The 20,888-nt window shown below is 37.6% G+C and overlaps 6 protein-coding genes and 1 long non-coding RNA gene across 10 annotated transcripts; 3 read left to right on the top strand and 4 right to left on the bottom strand.

The window, feature by feature from the left end:
• The first annotated feature begins 867 nt into the window (after positions 1-867).
• Positions 868-1,366, top strand: LOC20358505. Its single transcript, XR_002834163.1, has 3 exons — positions 868-926; positions 1,035-1,178; positions 1,284-1,366. It is a non-coding gene; the product is annotated as an uncharacterized LOC20358505 (long non-coding RNA).
• Positions 1,367-1,898: 532 nt separating this feature from the next.
• Positions 1,899-4,260, top strand: LOC17889204 (putative glycylpeptide N-tetradecanoyltransferase 2). Of its 2 annotated transcripts, XM_023783893.1 has the most exons (3): positions 1,899-2,328; positions 2,449-2,489; positions 2,835-4,260. In XM_023783893.1, exon 3 carries the CDS (start codon positions 2,848-2,850, stop codon positions 4,138-4,140), a length of 1,293 nt encoding a protein of 430 aa, XP_023639661.1. In that variant the 5' UTR covers positions 1,899-2,328; positions 2,449-2,489; positions 2,835-2,847; the 3' UTR covers positions 4,141-4,260. The 2 variants fall into 2 exon arrangements, with proteins under 2 accessions (XP_023639661.1, XP_006295784.2); XM_006295722.2 differs by having other exon boundaries at positions 1,899-2,489.
• Positions 4,261-4,385: 125 nt separating this feature from the next.
• Positions 4,386-7,396, bottom strand: LOC17887856 (methylenetetrahydrofolate reductase 2). Its single transcript, XM_006293818.2, has 10 exons — positions 6,828-7,396; positions 6,643-6,725; positions 6,376-6,549; positions 5,988-6,161; positions 5,809-5,909; positions 5,601-5,712; positions 5,389-5,469; positions 5,104-5,281; positions 4,668-5,002; positions 4,386-4,589 (listed from the first exon to the last, which is right to left on the bottom strand). The coding sequence occupies exons 1-10, from the start codon at positions 7,288-7,290 to the stop codon at positions 4,506-4,508; spliced, it is 1,785 nt and encodes a 594-aa protein (XP_006293880.1). The 5' UTR covers positions 7,291-7,396; the 3' UTR covers positions 4,386-4,505.
• A 577-nt stretch (positions 7,397-7,973) lies between these two features.
• Positions 7,974-10,665, bottom strand: LOC17888828 (histone-lysine N-methyltransferase ASHH3). 2 transcript variants are annotated; one of them, XM_006294420.2, is made up of 13 exons: positions 10,479-10,665; positions 10,266-10,395; positions 10,071-10,188; positions 9,838-9,937; positions 9,674-9,752; positions 9,403-9,574; positions 9,225-9,305; positions 8,953-9,100; positions 8,795-8,822; positions 8,611-8,701; positions 8,474-8,522; positions 8,304-8,387; positions 7,974-8,211 (listed from the first exon to the last, which is right to left on the bottom strand). In XM_006294420.2, the coding sequence occupies exons 1-12, from the start codon at positions 10,494-10,496 to the stop codon at positions 8,316-8,318; spliced, it is 1,086 nt and encodes a 361-aa protein (XP_006294482.1). In that variant the 5' UTR covers positions 10,497-10,665; the 3' UTR covers positions 7,974-8,211; positions 8,304-8,315. The 2 variants fall into 2 exon arrangements, with proteins under 2 accessions (XP_006294482.1, XP_023640142.1); XM_023784374.1 differs by having other exon boundaries at positions 10,071-10,167.
• Positions 10,666-11,164: 499 nt separating this feature from the next.
• Positions 11,165-14,304, top strand: LOC17888223 (cysteine protease ATG4a). 2 transcript variants are annotated; one of them, XM_006294092.2, is made up of 10 exons: positions 11,165-11,405; positions 11,963-12,029; positions 12,190-12,489; positions 12,553-12,638; positions 12,714-12,761; positions 12,907-13,286; positions 13,378-13,516; positions 13,654-13,709; positions 13,800-13,870; positions 13,964-14,304. In XM_006294092.2, exons 3-10 carry the CDS (start codon positions 12,282-12,284, stop codon positions 14,128-14,130), a joined length of 1,155 nt encoding a protein of 384 aa, XP_006294154.1. In that variant the 5' UTR covers positions 11,165-11,405; positions 11,963-12,029; positions 12,190-12,281; the 3' UTR covers positions 14,131-14,304. The 2 variants fall into 2 exon arrangements, with proteins under 2 accessions (XP_006294154.1, XP_006294155.1); XM_006294093.2 differs by having other exon boundaries at positions 11,963-12,489.
• LOC17887720 (F-box/kelch-repeat protein At2g44130) lies at positions 14,234-15,750 on the bottom strand. The gene has a single exon (XM_006295940.2). The coding sequence runs from the start codon at positions 15,463-15,465 to the stop codon at positions 14,278-14,280; it is 1,188 nt and encodes a 395-aa protein (XP_006296002.2). The 5' UTR covers positions 15,466-15,750; the 3' UTR covers positions 14,234-14,277.
• Positions 15,751-19,002: 3,252 nt separating this feature from the next.
• LOC17888397 (60S ribosomal protein L7-3) lies at positions 19,003-20,741 on the bottom strand. The gene is made up of 6 exons (XM_006294831.2): positions 20,649-20,741; positions 20,194-20,372; positions 20,000-20,097; positions 19,863-19,920; positions 19,618-19,697; positions 19,003-19,531 (listed from the first exon to the last, which is right to left on the bottom strand). Exons 2-6 carry the CDS (start codon positions 20,365-20,367, stop codon positions 19,213-19,215), a joined length of 729 nt encoding a protein of 242 aa, XP_006294893.1. The 5' UTR covers positions 20,368-20,372; positions 20,649-20,741; the 3' UTR covers positions 19,003-19,212.
• Between the last annotated feature and the right edge of the window lie 147 nt (positions 20,742-20,888).

The raw sequence follows: 20,888 nt of genomic DNA, 5'->3' as shown, positions 1-20,888 counted from the left end.
AGAACACACAAATTCCAGCAATCTCTCTCTATCACAAAGTAAGTGTCTTCGAGAGTATCGTAGTGTTTTAGTTCGATAGGGCTGTTATTCGAGTGTAGCGAAAACAGTTATAGAGAAGTTGTATCCTGGGATCCTTGAATCACATAACACCGTCACACTACGGGTGATTCGAAGGGTTAAGGAAAGAGGATATGTACTCGACTCTTCTCATCTCTCTTCCTTAACGTTTATGGGTTTTCTTGTATTTCAATTGTTTTCCGTAGTGTTGAAAATATTGCTCCTACAGTCTTAACCCTTCGAATCCGTTGGTGTTCTATAAACATCTAACGGATTGAAATCAAGATTTCATAAACGTTAAAAGATTTTGTGCAATCACAAGTCTCTAGTTTTGTTTACCAATCACAAGTCCTCCTCTAATTAGCTTCTCACCTATCCAAGAATCTTGAACAATGCTGAGAATTAAAGGAAGCTGAAAAGGAGGATAATCTGTAAAAAGATGGGATTTATAGGTAAACCATTTGTTATAATAACTCTGCTTACATATACGAAATGCTTCCCAAAGATTAATGACTGTTACCAAAGAAGCTAATTTTTCTAGGGATTAGTCTGTATATGTGGAGTTTCTTCTTGAGTTTCATCCTTTGATGGTTGATTGGTTCTCTTTCTTTATTTTTCCTTTTTCTTTTGGCTGAGGCTTCAACGAAGAATAAAAGTAAAAAACACTTGAGATTGAAGTCACTGTTGTTATTTGTGTACTAGTAGTATCTTTTAGTGTTTGCATTGATGATCAAACCTACACAAATATTGATGATTGTTAGTAGGAGGCAGAAGAATTCAACTCAACAAGGAGGAGCTCCTGTTTCTGAGCTCTTCCTTTTTGGAGAAATTCCTGAAGGTGAACTCCAACAGTAACAGTATTACGATGAGTGAGTTTCACATACCTTTGTTTAATTATGCCAAAAAGCGATATAAACGGAAAGTCTGCAATATCTTGATATTAAAATCAGACAGTAAATTTTGTTTGTCTTGGCTAGATTCTATGTAGCTGAGTCTGTTTTTTCTCGGATGCAAAAGCCGAAATATAACTCTCACCAGCAGAAGTTCATCACCAAGTTAGGAAAGTAAATGTTTATGATCGATATATGTAGTTGCAAGAACTGTGATTTTTCAACCGAAAAGTAAGGAATATATATATTCAGAATTCTGATTTTTTCAATTTTCTCTATCTTCTTCTACATGGTTGCAAGAACCTCGTTATAAACCAACCTAACTCTACAATTCAGGAATACAAGCATTGGAGATTCAGAACCATTGGGCAAACTCGGTATCTGTTTAACAAAAGGTTCATGGCGCTATGGGATCAAAACAAAAGATGGACAAGGCGAAGCATACCTTGCTCCCATAGTCTTCTGTTTCAGTAGATTATTCTTCCTTAGGTAATCTTTTTTTAATTCATAAATCTTTATCAATAAAATTAACTTTTGTGGCAATGCAAGACTACTGAAATCAAATTGTTTGGAATATGGGAATAATATAAAGCAGTAGAATTTTTCAGGAATTGAAGCTCTTTCCAAATTATCTGCACACTTGTTGCTCTCATGATGCCTTCAAAACCTTATTTGTAAGAAAATTTATTAAATTACATAATTACAATCAACGAATGACAAGAAGATAGGATTTTTTTTTTCAAAAAACAGAACAAAAATAACCCCAAGTAGGAGAGAGGTCGGTGGAGACTGGAGAGAATAACAGTAAGTATAATCCAGTTCCTTCATGTATTTTAATTTTATGTCGTCTCCTTCATGTATAGAATGATCTTTTGGATACCTCTTAAAATTATGTTTATGAAAAGAAAAAAAAAACTAACAAACTGTTTTTACATCATTAATGGTGGTTGATATACACGAACAATTTCTTTACTGCAAGATAAAATTTATAGATTAAAAAAAAAGAAGAATTATGTTGTTTCTACTTTCTAGAGTTGTAAATTGAAGGGAATACATATAGTTTCCACATAATAATTTATAATCACATATTATGGGTTTGTTTGCAATGGATGGTTTTGAGAAGGGAAACTATGGCGCCAAATGTTTTAGTAGGCAGATGGTGACACGTGTACTCGTCTCAATCTGACGGTTAGTTTTGGAGAAACCTCAGGGTCAAAATCGTCTTAAACATTTCTGCGTCATCATCTTCACTACTCCCCCTCTCTGTTTCTTCAGAACTTTCGAATTTGTGTTCTCTCTCAGTTTTCTCCGGTCGTAGCTCAACTATTTTCCGGCGATATACTTCCGATTCCTGCTTTCTCACTTCAACCCGGAGCTTTTCGTAAGTAATTTTTCGCTGTTGATACTATCCGCTTGGATTTCTTGGCTTTTCTTTCTGTTCATGCCTTTGTATCAGACTCCGTGACTAATTGCTTCCCATCTTTTCATTCCTTTGTATCAGACACTATTTTCCGGCGATCTTCTTCCGACTCCGGAATTTTGGTAAGCAATTTGTGACTGACGATTTCTTGGGTTTTTTGTTTTCGTTTTTCGATTCATGGCTTTGCATCGGATAATTCATAGCGATCTTTGTCCCATTTCCGTTTATATGGAGGTATCTACCTCGATCTGTAGATCCGATACTCGATTCTTTTGCAAAATCGGAAAGCATTTGTGTGTTGTAGTTGCTGGAGATTTTGCGATCGCTAGGGTTACTAATCTTGTGCTTCATACTGCAGCTTTTCTTATGCGTTTTCAGTTTTGATTCATGGCTATTGCTAGACTGCGTTTTTTGCTTGCTAATACGCTATGTACTCATGATTGAGTAATCAACTTTTTTTGTGGCAGACGAAACATCACAATGTCAGATCCAAAACCGAATCTTGTGGAGGGCACACTAGATGCTGATGCCAAGAACTCACAAATTCAATTAGCCATGGACGATGTTATATGTGAAACCATGTATCGAAGGGTACTACAGCAGTATTCAGAGAGCCATAAGTTCTGGAAGACTCAACCTGTTGGGCACTTTAAGGATATCCAAGACACCAGTTTGCCAGAAGGGCCAATTGAATCCGCAAATTTGGTATCTGAGGTCAAGCAAGAGCCTTACAACCTTCTTACACAATTTGAATGGACCATATTGGATATGAACTCTGATGAGATGTGTTCAGAGGTATACAACTTTCTCAAGCAAAACTATCCTGATGACAGTTTACCATTCAAGGCTAATTACTCCAGAGAGTTTCTAAGGTGGTCATTGTGTTCACCTGGTTATTACCAGAGCTGGCATATTGGAGTCCGTGTCAAGACCTCCAAGAAACTTGTTGCTTTCATCGGTGGCGTGCCAGTAAAACTCAGGGTGCGTGATGAGGTTGTTAAAATGGCAAAGATCAGTTTCTTGTGTGTTCACAAGAAGCTCAGGTCTAAGGAACTTGCTCCTGTCATGATCAAGGAGGTGACTAGAAGGGTTCACTTGCAGAATATATGGCAAGCCGCTTATGCCTCATGTCATATACTTTCTAGACCAGTTGCCACCTGCCGATACTGGGGCAGAATATTGAACCTGAAGAAGCTCATCGATGTTGGGATAACAGAGCTTAGTTGCAGAATGACTATGAGCATGACACTCAAATTTTACAAGTTACCAGATGCACCAATCACTCCTGGATTTAGGGAAATGGAACGTCGTGATGTCCCAGCTGTTACAGAGTTGCTCAGGAACTACCTTTGCCAGTTTCGAGTTGCGGCTGACTTTGATGAAAATGATGTCAAGCACTGGCTTCTCCCACGTGAAAATGTCGTCTACAGTTACTTAGTAGTAAGCCCTGAAACTCATAACGTCACTGACTTCTGCAGCTTCTACAGTGTCCCTGCAACTATAACCGGTAACCAGAAATACACAACAATGGAATGTGCTTATTCTTACTACAATGTCGCGACAGTAACCTCTTTTCCCCAGCTGATGAAAGATGTGCTTATCGTCTCTAAGCAAAAAGGTTTCGATGTGCTATATGCGTCGGATTGTATGCACAATGAGAGTTTCTTCAAAGAGTTGAGGTTTAAACCAGGAAGTGAACAGTTTCACTACTATCTCTATAATTACCGTTTGAGAAGTGCAATGAAGCCATCAGAACTTGGGCTTGTTCTCTAGTACTGCTAAAACTCCTACAGGCTACAGCTCCCGAATGTGAACAACCTATGATCAGTAAACCAATGTGCAGCCTACGGTTCCTCTTCATAGATATCATTTGCAAGTAATATAAACTGTGTTTGTTTTTTTTTTGTAGTTTCCTCTGAACTATCAGCACAAACAAAACTTTCCGAAGATAGTTTTGTTTTGGATCGTTAAGGTAGTGAAACAGATGCTTTTAATAAATAGCATTATTGGCACATCAATACAGTAAAGGTAAAAGGATATGAAAACCAAAATCCCAATATTTTTGAGAAATCACAAAAGCAAATCACGAAAGCAGTAGGAACCGATATACTGTAATTGTTTTTTTTTTTTTAATTTTCTTAAAGATCAGCAAAGACCGCGAATATGTTACCATTGATGTAATCGTTCTCTACCAAGCTTACCAAATAGTAGCTGTTCTTCACCTGCATTTTGGATAAAAATGTCCATTAGTCAAGAGCAATAATTAATCCGATCGGATCCAGAAAAATATATTAACTTACCTCCTCGAGCAAGTTTCTGGAAGGGTCGGCTTCCGGGTACAAGTTAGCCCAGCTTCTTGACCAAGTCTCAAATGCTTCATCCTTCCAGACTTTGAAGCTAGCGGGATCAACAATGGTTGGTTGTATGATTTCCTTAGCTGGGAAAACTCCCCAAGTAACAGCATTCACATCAGACTGGGCGGTGTTAGAGATCCAGTTTTCTCCTTTGTTCACAGCCATGTAAGTAATTGATGGCAAAGCTTTGCATTTCTCCACCACTGCATCTAGTTTCTCCTTTGAGCAGAAGAACTCTAGATAAGCTTTTTGGTATACATATCCTACAGGACCTCCCCATCCTGCAAATCATATACAAGCAGAAGTATCAATGAAGATGGGATCAAAACTCTGAAACAGTATTTGCTATGAGAACATAGATTTAACAGGACTGATTCCTCACCAACAGTTGGGGAATCAGATCTCTCCGCATTGACTGATGGTTGGCTATTGATGGTCAAGAAACCTTTGGAGTTGATTTTTACCAGTTGCTCGTTTATTATCTTTGTCTCTGGCTGGAGTCCATCTAATTCAGACCAGGGACTGGTTTTTAGGTTTCCAAGGCAGAGCTCCTTGAATTTCTGTTATGTGGCAATTTTTTTCCAAGATTATTGTAAGTGTCTGCCTTTTTTTACAGGTGAAATGAGGGAACAGATGTTTATGTGCGCAAGTGAAAGAAATGTTCTACCTCCTGAATATCTTTAACACTTTTCAGTGGGACAACCCATTCTTGTTGAAGCTTCTTGTCACGTGCTCGTGGACGTGAGAACTGAAAACAAAAGCATTTAGTTCAGCAGAGAATCTCACAAGAAGATGCTACATTCAACAATCTAGAGCAAACCAATAAGACCAATCAATGAAATCCCTTCGAGGGTTTTGCAATTAAAGATGATTTAGTACCTGATGATCCGAGAGTGCACCATATGAAGCACTGCGTGAGTCACCCCAACGGCCTTGTGGGAAGTCTTCCCATCCCTTGGTTCTGGAAATGTAGCTCTTTGGACGGTTTGCCCTTCAAAAGATAAGAAGAAAGCCTAAGTCGTGTATTCTCTGGGAATACAAATCTGTGGGATGCATAATCAGAACAACAATAACTAAGTGTGGTTACCAGAAAATTGGGCGCACATCTTCTTTTGTACGGAAAATATTTGCAGGGCGTCTCCAGGGAAGAGAGCGAGAAATTTTGGACTCATCAATCATACCAAGGTTCTGCAACACCACCACAAAAGTTAGGAGACTCCAGTATCTATATGATGCTGCTTAAAGTAGTAGAAAATGAAGACCAACCATCAATATTGCCAGAGCAGATTTCTCCATGTTCAGTGTGTAGAGATGAAGAGACTTGATTCCATGAGCCAAAATAGTTTTACACATCTCTGTTCCAAGGTGAATACCGTAGGCTTTCACAGCTTCTTCATTATCCTTGATAGGCTCCAAGGCAGCCATGACCTCAACTGGTATCTATAATATGGAACGGAACATTAATATGCAACTGTCACCATCAACAAAATCATATGTTAACTCAAACAAACGCTGTTCTCTGAAACTAAGAATCCTTAAATACAGTTCGTTTAAATCCACATATCTGAAGCTTGCAAACAAACAACTTTGTGAAAACACAACAGCAGTATCATCTCCTTGAAGGTTTGTTTATGCTAAGAGATTAAAATTTCACCTTAGTCTTGCAGAAACCAGTCATACGCAAGAAGCCTTTGTAGTTATTAATAGGCATAATTCCAGGAACAATGGGACAATTTATCCCAATTTGCCGACAATCATTCACAAATCTGAGGAATACATCAGTATCATAGAAAAGCTGAGTAACAATCAGATCTGCTCCAGCATCAACCTGTTCCAAAAAGAACCCAAATTCAAACACACAACAATAACCAAAAAAAAAAAAAAAAAACTGATGAAACATTAAACAAACAGAAAAAGAAACCTTTTTCTTGAGATACTCAAGATCACTCTGATAAGCTTCATTAGACGCAAGACCATTCTCACCAATAACATCAGGATGAGCCTCTGAAATTTTCCAAAAAAAGAAACTAATTTCTAAGCTACAAGAATCAAAATTACACGACCAAACGTAGAAGAGACAAATCGAAATTTAGACAGAGACAATACCAGGATAGCCAGCAACAGTGATACCAAAGTAATCACCATACTTGCTCCGAATATGATTGACGAGATCCAATGCACAACCGAATCCACCTTCGACCTGAACAAATTTATCTTGACCATGAGGCGGATCACCTCGAAGGGCAAGCACATTCTGAATCCCATTAGATCTAATCGTCTCAAGGGCATGATCAATCTTCTCAACAGGCATGTTAGTACATGTAAGATGCATCATACTCTCAACGCAGACAACGTTCTGCATCCTCGAAGCGATGTCGAGCGTTAGATCTGCGGTGGATCCACCAGCTCCCCAAGTGATATCGCAGAACGTTGGACCATAAGCGACCATTCGATCCATCCGCTCGAAGAGATTGTCGACTCCATCTTCTGTCTTTGGTGGGAAGAATTCGAAGGAGAAAGCTGTTTTGCCTTCATCGGCTAGTGACTGGATCTTGTCTATCACCTTCATCTTCCGAAATGGAACAGAGTGTGAGATTAAAAGAGGAGTTGTTGTGTGTGTTCAGGCTCACCTCTTCTACTCACTTAACTGCTTTATACTATAACTCAGAAAGAGAGAGATCCCAAAGAGTTTGGTGGGTTTTTTTAGACTTTTACCTTACCCGTCCACTTCCTTCAATTTATGAGTTACATAATTATTTAAACTAAAATGTGATTAGTGAAAAGATTTACCAACCCACGAGTAGAACTTGTCGTTATCATTCCCCAACCCTTGCAGTGATATCTATGCTTTTTGAGTTGGTGAACCAAAACCATACACCCACATCACTCACCTACCACCAAATCTCTATGATCCCATCACTTGTTTCACGCTCTTACATTGAAAGATTTATCCCTTTATCATTTACAGTATACCATCATTAATCTTTGCAAACTTTGAAAATGTAACTTTTTTTTCAATTATTTTATGTAAAAACGCAAACTCATTTTACATTTGAATCGGTTGCAATCTATCTAAATCGCCAAAACGAAACTTGACAGATTTTGGGAGCACTGGCTTCTGTCGGCGACACCGACACAAGATGCACGAACATTGTCAGCACGTGCCAACATAACAAACCGGTCTTTGGATACAAACTTCAAAAAAAACTTAAACCGAATTAGAGATTACCGGTTCTTACAAAACCCTACTACTGGAACGAGATATCTTCTTCATACAACAATACAAAGTCAAATTATACACCACGAAGTTCTGGCAAGATGCAAGACATCATCATTTGAGATGCTCATGAGAAAAATGAATGAGATGAAAGTACAAATGTGGTTACAAGTTGATATATTTTGCAAACATTATATTATGGTACAACTTATATCAAGTTAGATGTAACAACAATGTCACTGCGCCAAGATAGATTATTTTAGTTTCTCAACTCTGCAGAAACATAACAGCAAGGGTTATTTAGAAATCTATGCTTCTGATAGCTCTAATGTTTATAAAGTGAAACCAGATAGATTTTAAATCACCTCAATACAATATCAGACAGTTACAATCTCCCAGTCTTCCCTCGACATATCGATAAACTCGGTGACACCATCCTCGAACATAACCTGAAGGATGTTAGTTAACAGAGGTCTAAACTGAGAATGATTTTGCCAAATTTCGAAGGTGAACAAGATTCAGCTTATTGTAATACCGAGTGCTTTCTGGAATGCTCATCAAAATGTCTAACAAGGCCAAAACACCTGAAACTCTCAACAAAAATTAACACATTGAAGAAGAGTAAAGAATAAGCCTTAATACTAATCTACAAGTTCAAAAGTAAATAAATACCTATCACTCGTAGCGCGAGATAACCTAATCACTGCACCAATGCAATTACGAGAACATATTTTCCCTTGACTAAGATTTTTCCATGATTTTCCTGGAAAAAAGGTAGTCCAGAATTACTTATCTTACACAATTAAAAGGCAATGAACTCCACTCGCAAATACAGCTGAGAAAACTCCATACTTACCTGCATGTATATGCCCATTTTGATGCACCTACCCAAAAATTGGACAAAAGTAAGTCTAGAGACCTCATTAACACACAGTATCTCACAGACTACGAAACTATGCAATGGCAAAGACAAGATCTATATTTGAATCTTTTTTCAGATAAATTTCAACAAACCTTGGGCTGAGTCTGGGCCACTTCATTTGCAATTAGATTCAAAGCTTCATCCGAGGCTACCTTAGGTTTGCTAGGTTTTACCCCAAGCTTTCTTCTGCAACCTACGGCTCCACAATGGCAGTCTTGATCAGCACCAAACTGAACAAACCTGCACTATTTCTTAGTGTTACAACTCAACAGATAAGAGAAAGCATAAGCTATTAAACCTGGGTACTAACTTAAAACCAGATATATGTTATAAAGCAAACTTGAGTGGGAGGAAGATATCTCACTGATAATCATAGGTCAAATGTTCTCCCTTTTTGATGCCACGCGTGGCAAAAATGCCGATTCTTGTCTCGCCATCAATTATCCTAATTGCAAGCAAAAGACAACCATATGAAAACTTTTCTCTCTACTATACTGAACTAGAATACAAGCACCAAGGAATGAGAATTAAGAACAACAAACCATTTCTGCATCTGCGTATTAGGGTTGCAACTATGATTGATATATCTCGATTTATTTCCCTTGTGAGTAGCATCAATCACCATATCTCTGTTTATCTCACATAAATAAAAGTTTGTCTCGCCACGGTGTTTCATCTTCCAAAGCCTTTCTTCACAAGTCTTATCATCTATAACTACATTGACCAAAGATTTGGGACAAATAAACAAACAAGTTTAACAACAATCCTAATAATATTCCAGAGCTGAGACAAAACATCAAATAGTCAAATTACCTTCTCCAACATATTCAATGATAAACTCTCCTGGTTTGATTTCTTCTTCGGCTACAATCCCTGATCCACATTTTTCTGTCTACAAGACACAACTCATATAACAAACCAACTAACACCACGAAAAAAAAAACCACTAAATCCGAGCAAAACCATTCACACATTACCTGAATTAACTTCAACTTTTTGACATGGCGTTGTTGGAACGGCTTATTGTTACACTCACTCCCACACTTGCAGCTTGAAGAACAGGTTGAGAATAGCATCCTAACACAAAGATAAATAAGAAATTCCAGTTCAATGTACTTACACAAGCAGAAAACTGTGGTCTTATTCCTAAATCCATGAGATGCTGAACCGATAGATGAAGAAACGTAAAAAATTGAAAATTGAGGCATACCCACAATGGCAATTACTGCCACACACAGTTGAAGAAGAGCCAGGGGACGCAGAGGAGCAAGAACAGAAGATTCCATCATCTTCAACCCTCTTTTTGACTTTCTTCGTCAAGTAAATACCTTTAACTAGCTAAGGCAGAAAAACAAACCAGATAAAGTGAAATCCGAATTTTTTTAAAGAACTGTAATAAGGATACTGCGCCTGATGAAGATGTAAGGAGTAGGTTTCCCTTTGTTCAACCAATCTGGCAACTCAAATTCTTCAGATTCTCCAATCTGATTCAATAGCTTGTTGAACACTTGCCCTAAGTGGTTCCTGTCGGAAATCTGAGAAAAGATAACTTGGAAATTTCAGACATTATGAAGAAGTAAAATTTTATCGAAACGGAGAGATAGTTATCGAAACAGACCTTTTTGGTGGTGGGCATAGCCACCGCTTCGATGGGGAAAAAAAAGACTAAAGCTCTAAATCAAAGAAGACTAAAGCTCCAAACAAAGGTTTGAACTTATGACCTATTGAAGGAAGAAGAAGAAAATGTAACAATGGCGGATCTGAGACAGTAAGAAAACCGAGATTGAAGAAAGAGCGGCAGTTGCTTTTTTTTTAATATTTTTATCTTCTCTTTGATGATAATTACTACGCCTCAAAAATGTCTAAAGGGTAAAATCGTAGTTTAAAGCACGAGACGATATCTAGGCCTGCTTCTTAATGGGCTTTTTGTATCAGAACCAAATATATGAACTAGCCCAAACTAATATTAAAAAGGTAATATTATTGTTGCTTTATATCGGGTGTATCTCATACTAGCCTTAGTCGTAATCACATTTATGGTTAAGGACATTGTAATTTTGAACTGTGTGATCCTAAAGAACATGAATAAATATTATCAGTTCTTATGTGATCTGTAATAAAGTAATATTATGAGCAAAACTATATATTATAATTATTCGAACGTTTTATCATAAAGTAAAATAGTAAATCAGGGAGTCTAATTTATTTTCCACGTGTAGACAAGTAGTAATCATAAGCATGATTAATGTGAAATTAATAATTACTCTCATATAGATTGATGTCATTAAAGCAATCAACATCGGAGGATCGATTATTTGAAGAAGAAGGTCTAGAGAGAGAGAGAGAGAGAGAGAGAGATTCGCCATTGAGATTGTGTCCCAAAAGCTCCAAAAGAAACACACGTTGCTGTTGTAAGGTATCTTCGACGGGACGTTGAAGCGAGCAACATACAACACGAAATCCATCTTCTTTCTTCTTCGTCTTCTTCCCCTTGCGTTTACAATCTCCGTCGTCTGGTGAACTATTTGATCGATATCTCTCTCAGGTGATCTTTCTAAATTGGATGAGTTTATTTAATTGGGGTTTAGACGAGCTTGAGTTTATTGTGTTTGATTAATTGATCATTTTCGATTACTGTTGCTCTGTGAGTTGGAATGAAAAGGTCTTCAAGCTTTTGAAAACTCTGTAAATTTTTGTGATTTTGCTGTCAATTTCTTCAATTAGGAAGATATGCATGTCGATTCCGAATTCCTTCGATGACTTCATCTTATAAAACTTGTTTTGTTTAGAGAGTATGTAAAACCTGCTGAGTTTTTGTTGGTATGTAATTATGGATCGTTTGAAGCTTATAACACGAGGGTTGTTGTCTTACAGTGCGGTGTGCTACGCTGATCTGGAGTGTTGTCTCTAGTTTTGATTAACCGACCCTTTTGTAATTGAGAGTTGTTTTATTGAACTTGTATGAACCTTAAAGTCACACTCACCCAATTTTGTCCTAGTGCTTGCTGTTGATTGTAGAGTTTTCTTTAGTTAATCTTGGTTTGTTCTAACTTCAAAGTATGTTCTATGCTAATTTGGTGTCTGTTATGCTTATAATTTCAGATAAGGTTCTCAGGGTTTAGGTTGCTTCTATGAGACGGGCACGTTGCAATTGGTGCTTCATATCTAGGTAATGAAGGCTTTATGTGATAGATTTGTTCCTCAACAATGTTCTTCATCAAGCAAGAGTGATACGCATGATAAGTCCCCTCTAGTTTCTGATTCAGGACCTAGTGATATTAAGTCCAAGTTTACCTTATGGTCAAACGTCTTTACGCCTTCTTCCTCAGTTTCTCAACCGTATAGGGATCCGTCAGCTTCTGGGCATAAGCAAGTTTGCCCCACTCGTAATGGTTGGACAGCATTTGTAAAAAGAGCGTGTATGGCAAGTGGCGCAATCAGGAGATTCCAGGAGCGCGTTTTAGGTCCAAATAGAACTGGTCTTCCGAGCACAACAAGTGACATATGGCTCTTGGGTGTCTGTTATAAGATATCCGAAGATGAGGCCTCAGGGGATACTGATGCTGGCAGTGTATTGGCTGCATTTCAACGAGATTTTTCATCCAAAATACTGATGACATATCGTAAAGGTTTGTTAACTCAGCTACAAATTCAAGCCAAAATTAAGTTTTTGATCACCATTTATTTTACAGGTTTTCAACCCTTCAGAGACACAACATATACCAGCGATGTGAACTGGGGTTGCATGATCCGGAGTAGCCAAATGCTTTTTGCTCAGGTGTGAGGAAGAGTATTTCTTTTGGCATGAAACAGTGAAGTTTATAACATATTTTGACTAGCCAAATATTTGCAGGCATTGCTATTCCATAAGCTGGGGAGGTCTTGGACCAAGAAATCTGAGGTAAGTTCAATGTAACATCTAGTTTATGTTATAATATACTGAATATGCAACACTGTGAACTAAAACCTTGCTGATCAAATTGATTCTAGTCTATTCTTACTTCAAGAAAGTGGAAACCTTAGGCTTATTTGATTTGAAAATGCAGCTGTCTGAACAAGAATACTTAGAGACATTGGAACCTTTTGGTGATGCCGAGACTTCAGCATTCTCCATCCACAATCTTATAATAGCTGGAGAGTCATATGGTCTCGCTGCTGGGTCATGGATTGGACCATATGCCATTTGTCGATCGTGGGAATCATTAGTGTGCAAAAGGAGAAAACAGACTGATTCTAAAACCGAGACGCTTCCTATGGCTGTTCATATCGTTTCTGGTAGTGAAGATGGAGAGAGAGGTGGGGCTCCAATTCTCTGTATAGAAGATGCCATCAAATCTTGTCGAGAATTCTCGAAAGGACAGTCTGAGTGGACACCAATTCTTCTTTTGGTCCCACTGGTTCTTGGGCTAGACAAAGTGAATCCCAGGTTGCAGTTGTGAAGTTGATAGTTGTCTTTTCTGGTCTGTTCTTGTATTTGTATTTGGTCTTTGTGACACATTGCTCAAATCTGGTGTCAGGTACATTCCATCTCTCATTGCCACATTCACTTTCCCTCAGAGCGTAGGCATTTTGGGTGGCAAACCAGGTGCCTCAACTTACATAATTGGCGTTCAAGAAGACAAAGGTTTCTATCTTGATCCGCACGAAGTTCAACAGGTATAGTTAATTATGTGCCTACATCGGATTAGTTGCCATAGATCTATCTTCTCTGATAGGAGGATCTGTTATTAATCACCATGGAATTTCAAATTATGGTTTCACTTATTGCTGCTTATGTTTATTGATTAATTTAGGTGGTCACAGTCAACAAAGAAACGCCAGATGTTGACACATCCTCCTATCATTGCAAGTGAGTTTAATCTAATCATCATATTTCAATCGATCTCTGCCTGGTCCAGTTTTATCTTGTTTCCTAATATTATCTTGAATCTGCATTCAGAGTTCTTCGTTATGTTCCTTTGGAATCACTAGACCCATCTCTAGCTCTCGGATTCTATTGCCGCGACAAAGGTACTGTATTGTTACCAAATTCTCCAAAAACCCAAAGGTTAATAAAACCTGTAGTATCCTAAAACTTGATAAAAACTTCCTAATCATCAACAGATGATTTCGACGACTTCTGTCTCCGAGCAGCGAAACTAGCGGAGGAATCAAAGGGTGCTCCATTGTTCACCTTGACTCAAACCCACAGTGCGATAAACCAAAACAGTTACGGGTTTTCAGAGGACAACATCGAGGAAGAACGTGAAGATGACTGGCAATTGCTCTGATCATCATCATCAAACAGTACACTTTAACAAATCTCTGAAGCGACAATTGTTTTACCTTTTCTTAACCAGTTCGTTGTTTTTTCAAGTGTTGGTGTAAATCACATTAGAATCAAAACAAGTGTTGTACTATAAGATCTTTGGGATTTTTCAAACATAGATTGAAGCATGTGAAAATGGAAGAGTAGAGAAATCTAAAGGTATATGTACATCATTCCATTTTCCTATCTTCTTCCCCATCGTCATCTTCATCATCACTCCTTCTTCACCTTCACTCTCTCTTCCTCGGGCGAAATCTGAACTTACCGTCTTCATTGGAAGCTGTATAGTTTCAAGATCCAGTGTCCAATTTCTCAAATCATCCTCGGTTTCCATTTGTAACTCAGTGTCAGTGAAGCACCATAGCCTAGAGGAGCTTCTAAAGTCTCCTGCGGTGCGACCTCTCGGGCTAGTATCCGGAAATCGCCAAATGTTTTCGATTTTGGACCACGAAGTTGTAGCTGGATCGTAAATCTCTCCGTCGGATCTGAATCTTCCTTGAGATTCCGTTCCGTATCCGCTCAATACGCAAAACCTTTGATCTGTTCCAATGGCGAATCCTTGGCATTCGTCTCTTCCTTCCGTCATCGGAGGAATCGTAGACCACTCGTCTTTCTCAACGTCGTACACCTCCGCCGAGCGTAAAGCGTTTTTCTGATCGTCGTGGCCTCCGGCGACGAATACTTTCATCGATCCGACGGAAGCGCAGGCGAAGAACGACCGGGATTCCTTCATCGGCGCACCTCGTCTCCACTTCCTTCCGGAGAATTCGAGAACGTAAACGTCTCTCGTCGGCTGTAACGTCTCCGGATCCCAACCGCCGATGAGTAGAATCTTTCCGGCGTCCTTAAGCACGACGCACTCGCAGAAAAGCGGGATCTGCTCACCTTCGGGAAACGCGACGCGGTGCCACGTGGACATCGCAACGTTGTAAACGCTCAACCCAAACCGCGGCGTACAGAAAACGCGCGGTTGTGACACACCGTCTGATTTATTCTCGTCAGCCACCATTAATGTCTCCACAACCGGTTTAGACGCAGGAATAGGCGGTGAGAGCGGTTGAACGAGGCAGAGAAGAAGCTCTGCTTTGCCGCATCTCCGCCGCTCTTGGATGAAGGAAGAGTCGGAGCAGGAGATGAACGTTCGCCAAGAACGGCAAACGGATTTCATGGCGGGTTGAAATTGGTAGGGAACTCTGATCAAACACTCAATAGCCAATTCGGAAGGTAAACCGGGAATCAAATCATGACATGTCTGGAAATCTCCAGCTTTCTTTTTTGACACTTGCATACTCATCATCGAGCTCGAAAAGAACAAAAAGGAACTTGTTTTATGAAGAGACAAAGAAGAAGAACTGAGCTAAGCTTAAAGAAGAAAAGACACAAAACAACAAAAAAAAACTGAAGAAAATAGCGATTTGCCTTTGAGTGAGAGTGAAGTTTACACGGAGGTGGCAGAGCCTTTAAATAGGGAAGAGGAAGATAATTTTAATTACAGTTGAACTGACACGACGCTTCGTTTAAAATTGTTAATTGAACATTTTTAGCAAGATTTGAAGATTCGTGTATGTCTCAAAACGCAAACGCACCTACAAATTTATTTCTTAAACAAGCAGAGCTGCTTCTTTCTCGGGGAAAAAAAATCACGTGTAGTAATAAAATCAAATGGATTAATTTATATTTCACCAAATAGGCAACACACAGTTTGGTTAATTTTGATGCGATTCCATATATTGTAACAAGTGGGAAACTAACGTACAGCATCAGGTTAAGTTCATTTACGGTGGTGCTCTTTCTTTTGTCACAGCAAACTTTTTTTTTTTTTTTTTTTTTTTTTTTTAGCAAACTTTTTATAAAAAGCAGAATGCTTCTAGAAGCTTTTTTATAAAGACAACCAAAAATAAAATAAAAAGTGAGTATCAACAGTAACAGTGTAGCAACTCCATCACTCTCATGCACACTCCAAACAAATCTTGGATATCAAAAGTAATTTATGTTCTTTTGTATTATTTGTAAGAAATATATAATAGGTCGGCGTTAAGTGAAAAAAGAGACATATAGTGATATAGAGGTTAAGTGAAGTTAGGTGAGTTTATTGAATAATTTAAACTGCGCCCGCACTATGATTAGTATAAAAATTTGGTTTGAACTAATAGTTTATATTTTTAATTAGTAGCTTATCAACTAAATTACTATATAACCTTTATGTTTGACGCGATCCCCTTTGAAACCGAATCTAATGAATGATAAAGTTGATGAAGTAGACTAGTTGAGCCTTTTTACCATTTTTTTTTCCTCATAAAGAAACTGAGCAAAACCTTCTAGAAGCTCTAGACAAATAATACGTAGACAGCTAAAGTATAATAAGGAATGAGTCGTACTCACTGACGCAACCGTCAACCGATGTATATAACGACATACGTATCTCTAATGCAAGTTTTAATAATAATTTAAACCATGAATTAAACAAAAGAATGAAAAGTTAAAATAATTTGGAATTCAAAATGGAGATATTCATTTGAAAATGGCATTGTGCACGCACTATCAAACGAATTCTTTCACCAATAGGCAATAGTACGCATATATAGATTCTTTTTTTCTTTTTCTTGCCAAAACTATAGTACGTTGTGCGTAATTAATTGTAAAAATTAGTTTAAATACGTATATTAATCTGTAATACGTATTAGTTTAAAAGATACGTAGAACGTTTTTGCGAGGGGCAGTTAGCCAGTTACATAATATATTTGTTAATTAATATAGTTTCTACTTTATATATATAAAAAGCATTCTAGAAGCCCTCTCGTGGATAATATACATTGGCCTTATCGTTCGCTCTTTCTTACTCTCTTAATTAAGATCATTGCGAAAAATATCATTACTACGAAGCTGACTACGTAGATTTTGCGATGCACCGACGCAAAGGCATATTTATAGGTCTTGTGCGGACTTGCAACACTTTTGCTTTAATTTATGTACAAGTGTTTAATTGTTTTGTTTCATTAATTCTGTTAACCAAAATTCTAATTACCTAAGATTAATCATACGTATGCTACACACACACACACCACATACAGAGGGACTAAATTATAATTATACCAACAAAAGTCCAAAGAAAATAGTCACTATTGTAGAGTACTATGCATGCATATGCGAATCATAATTAGCTAGATATTTTTACTAGCTATGCATATTATTTTTTTATAAATGTGTGGTTTGTTTTTAAACATCAACATCATTCATCATTAACTTGCCTATTCCTCTGTAATGTACAGTTCGTCCCATAATATTAGTTGATTCCAAGAAAAAAAATTACAATTTTACAGTACATATATGACATTAATATATATATATATATATATGCAATTTTTTTTCGTTTGTATATCAAGCCAGTTCAAAATAATCATATACGTTATGTAGTTAATTTGTTGTACTAGCACGTCCGCCACGAATGATATCCAAAAACACAAATTCGAATATACCAATACACCGGACATGATACTAATTAATACTGTGTTTTGGTTTTTAATCTCGAAAATATTGTTATATATGAATCTAATTAATATTTGTTTAAGAATAGTTGTCCTTTTTTTTTTCTTTTATCGTGTACTATGATAATATAAAACATTTAAAAGTTTAATACACAATAGTTGGAAACTGCGATCAAGCATTCAAGTGGTCAGAAAAATGTTTCATGCATAGCGGTTTGGCATCCCATGATTCATTCAAGCAAGGGTTTTGTTATAACTATAAATCAGTTTAAACTGATAAAAACATGTTCCATTTGGATGTAAGCGATATGAACATAATAACCCAAAGAAAAATGAGAGTAGTGAGTGGATATGGATACGGAAAAACAAAAATAAAAAGCAAAATAATAATGTGGTCGTCGGACATTGATAGCGGGGGCTGGTCCATTACCCCATCTATCACATTGTCTTTTCTTGTTTTCTATCTACTAGCTTTAATTTGTAACTTTGATCTATTATTGTCGAGTGAACACAAAACAAATGGTTAATAGCGTGTAGTATTAACTTTGAATATTAGATCTGTTTTATTTCGCATATAACCCTAAAAGTTAACTAGGGAGACTTTTTTTTGTCTCGACAAAGACAAAACAACCAATGTCGTTAATTATGCTTTACTTTCCTTAAACGGATGATGGATATAGAGAAGAAGAGTTTGAAATCATCACGAAACTGAATAGGCTAGGTTTTGTTTCAACGATGGTTGATTGATTTACGACTACGATGAAGTGGACTTGTTTCTAATTATTCTGTAAAGTGAAACCAAAAACAAAATCTATAAAATACAATTTAATAACAATAGTCGTAAAATCAAAAAGAAGAAAAATAAGGGATAAGGGTTCTAGAAGAGCATTGATAATATTTTGCCCTTTTGGGAGGAGTTGTCATCTTTATTGGGGGGAGGAGGACGAGACGAGTGGGCCGAAACTGGCAAGCACTTATCGTCTCTACACCTCTCTCTCTCTCTCTCTCTCTCTCTCTTTGCCTTTTGTCTTCTTTACGGTTCCTAAAGTTTTTCTCTTTCTTTTCTTCTAGAAGACCATCTCATCATGTGTAGTGTAATTTCCCACTAAATAGCTACATTTGGGTTTATATAAGGGTTTGCATCTTCTAACTAAGAAAAAAACGAGTTGGCAAGTAGATGTATAATTCATTTCACATTAGCTTCCATGAACACCACAGTTGGGCTAAGGCTATTTTCTACCCCTAATTCAGCACAGTCAAAACCCGCAGCCCGGCTAGAATGATTTATATAAACAGGTACAAACCTGATTGCTCAGGGATGGGTGAACTATGATAGAAATTTAGACAAGTAAAGCTAAAAGCCATAGAGATAATCAAGAACAATTTGCTGAAAAGAACACAAGTAAAGAGCCAACAGATGGCAAACGAAAATGAATACTCAAAAGCCTATCTCAGATAAAATATCACTAGTCTCTGATAACTGGAACAAAACATAAAAAAACTCAGATCCCAAAAATCTATTGGAATAGATAAACGATAAAGGAGGAAGCTTTCATCAATCAATTCATTCTTCTGACAAGCTCGTTGATGAAGTTCTCTCTGTTTCCAGCATCACCACCTTCGACATAGTGGTTTCTCTTCTTCTTGAGGCCACCGAGTGGTGCCTTCAATTGGAATGGCCAGAGAAAGTTGTTGGCTTCCTTGAAGTGAGGTCCAACAGTCATGATCTCATGGATCAAATCCTCAACACAAATGATACCATGCTTTCCTAGAGCTTGATCAACAATCGAGTTGTCGGTAAGTGCTATCCTCTGGTGGTTCAGCTTTCCGTATCCCCTTTTGTAGATCAGTTCCTTAACACTCTTCAAGTTAGGGTATCTGCACCAGAGATATCATTCGGTTAGAGCAGCATCTTCTCATGGCACCCATTTAGATATATATAGAGAGAGAGTCAGATTAAATACCCGTATGTCACGTAAGGTTCAACTCTGCGCAACATGTTTACTGTTGCCTTGTTCACCTTAAGAAACACACCATTGAAGATCTGCACAAATGTATATCACATGTAAACTTCATGAAAAGGTAAGAGCCTTTCTATTCTCTTGTAAGAGATGATCATCCGGAAACTATAACATGCTAGTTACACATATGACAGATTAAACCTACTACACTAATAAATGTCATGAACATAGCAATCGGGGAAACCTACCTGTCTCAGACGCAGGAGCTGCAGAATTTTCTTGGTTTTTGGGTCGATAGCATTGATACTGCAAAATGCAACCAACAATGTACATGAAACAACAGAAACTGTTTGCAAGAGACGCTAACATAATAACAAACACATACCCACGGATACGAATGATAAAGAGCAATTTGGCCTCTGGGTCGACATAGAACCCTCCTTTCAACTTAGCCTCCCTCTTCAATCGGATCAACTCATTATCCTAAACAAAGAAAAGCCAGGAACATTACATCAGAACAACCATCAACAGAAGAGTCATCTTAATAATTCCAAAATCAACAAAAGTATGTCTCTTTACCTTCTCAGCGTACTCTTTGGCGTACTGCTCAGCTCTCTTGAAGATAAGCTTGCGGGTCTCAACACTCTTCTTCTTAGCAGCAACAGTTTCCTCTTTCTTGGCCAATGCCCATTCCTCTTGCCTCTTGATCTTTTTCAAGACAGACTCTGGAACCACTACCTTGGATTCAGCCATTTCTCCTACAAAATAATGCCAAAAATGAGCTATATACTAATCAAAACAATAAATAAAAGATACACCTTTTAGCAATACAAGTATCAAAGGAACATCCATGGATATAATTGAAAGCCAATGAAAGAGAAGATCATGATTCTTAATCAACGTGAAATTTCGCTACAATAGAACTGGAACAATTGGGTTTATCGATCTCAAAAACAACCAAATTTAAAATGAATCAACGAAGACTTACAATTAGAAACCAAACTAAACGAAGAAGATCAGAGAAAGGAGCTTACTTGAGATGAATTGGTATTCTCAGAGAAAAAAGAGAGAGAGATAGTGATGCGGCGCAGAAGGAGAACAAAAACAAACAAGTTGTGAAAAATGGGTTTAGGGTTTAATTCGTAACCCTAATTTTTCAATATTTTTGAACGGGCCTTACTTACTTACTTACATAGGAGGCCAATTTAGCTATCGTGGGCTGGTTAAATCGGCCCAAGTGATTTTACAAAATTAATTAATACAAAACACTATCA

This window comes from Capsella rubella, unplaced genomic scaffold, assembly GCF_000375325.1.
Source record: "Capsella rubella cultivar Monte Gargano unplaced genomic scaffold, Caprub1_0 scaffold_4, whole genome shotgun sequence".
In the NCBI taxonomy this organism is placed as follows: domain Eukaryota; kingdom Viridiplantae; phylum Streptophyta; class Magnoliopsida; order Brassicales; family Brassicaceae; genus Capsella; species Capsella rubella.
The sequence above is the reverse complement of the archived record's forward strand: the minus strand, read 5'-3'. Positions and strand labels throughout refer to the sequence as shown.

Bases quoted from the DNA above. Each gene is read 5' to 3' on its own strand.
- LOC17889204 (XM_023783893.1), top strand. From the start codon at position 2,848: ATGTCAGATCCAAAACCGAATCTTGTGGAGGGCACACTAGATGCTGAT.
- LOC17887856 (XM_006293818.2), bottom strand. From the start codon at position 7,290: ATGAAGGTGATAGACAAGATCCAGTCACTAGCCGATGAAGGCAAAACA. The intron at 6,550-6,642 runs GTTTCTTTTTCT...TTTTTGGAACAG, and splicing joins TTGAGTATCTCAAGAAAAAG to GTTGATGCTGGAGCAGATCT. The intron at 4,590-4,667 runs GTAAGTTAATAT...TCCAAAATGCAG, and splicing joins CCAGAAACTTGCTCGAGGAG to GTGAAGAACAGCTACTATTT.
- LOC17888828 (XM_006294420.2), bottom strand. The intron at 8,823-8,952 runs GTTTGTTGAAAT...ATTTTTGGGTAG, and splicing joins TGGCCCAGACTCAGCCCAAG to GTGCATCAAAATGGGCATAT. The intron at 8,523-8,610 runs GTATTTATTTAC...TGAGAGTTTCAG, and splicing joins TCTCGCGCTACGAGTGATAG to GTGTTTTGGCCTTGTTAGAC.
- LOC17888223 (XM_006294093.2), top strand. From the start codon at position 12,033: ATGAAGGCTTTATGTGATAGATTTGTTCCTCAACAATGTTCTTCATCA. The intron at 13,517-13,653 runs GTATAGTTAATT...TGATTAATTTAG, and splicing joins ATCCGCACGAAGTTCAACAG to GTGGTCACAGTCAACAAAGA. The intron at 13,710-13,799 runs GTGAGTTTAATC...ATCTGCATTCAG, and splicing joins ACATCCTCCTATCATTGCAA to AGTTCTTCGTTATGTTCCTT.
- LOC17887720 (XM_006295940.2), bottom strand. From the start codon at position 15,465: ATGATGAGTATGCAAGTGTCAAAAAAGAAAGCTGGAGATTTCCAGACA.
- LOC17888397 (XM_006294831.2), bottom strand. From the start codon at position 20,367: ATGGCTGAATCCAAGGTAGTGGTTCCAGAGTCTGTCTTGAAAAAGATC. The intron at 19,921-19,999 runs GTATGTGTTTGT...TGCATTTTGCAG, and splicing joins TTTATCATTCGTATCCGTGG to TATCAATGCTATCGACCCAA. The intron at 19,698-19,862 runs GTAGGTTTCCCC...ACATTTGTGCAG, and splicing joins AGCTCCTGCGTCTGAGACAG to ATCTTCAATGGTGTGTTTCT.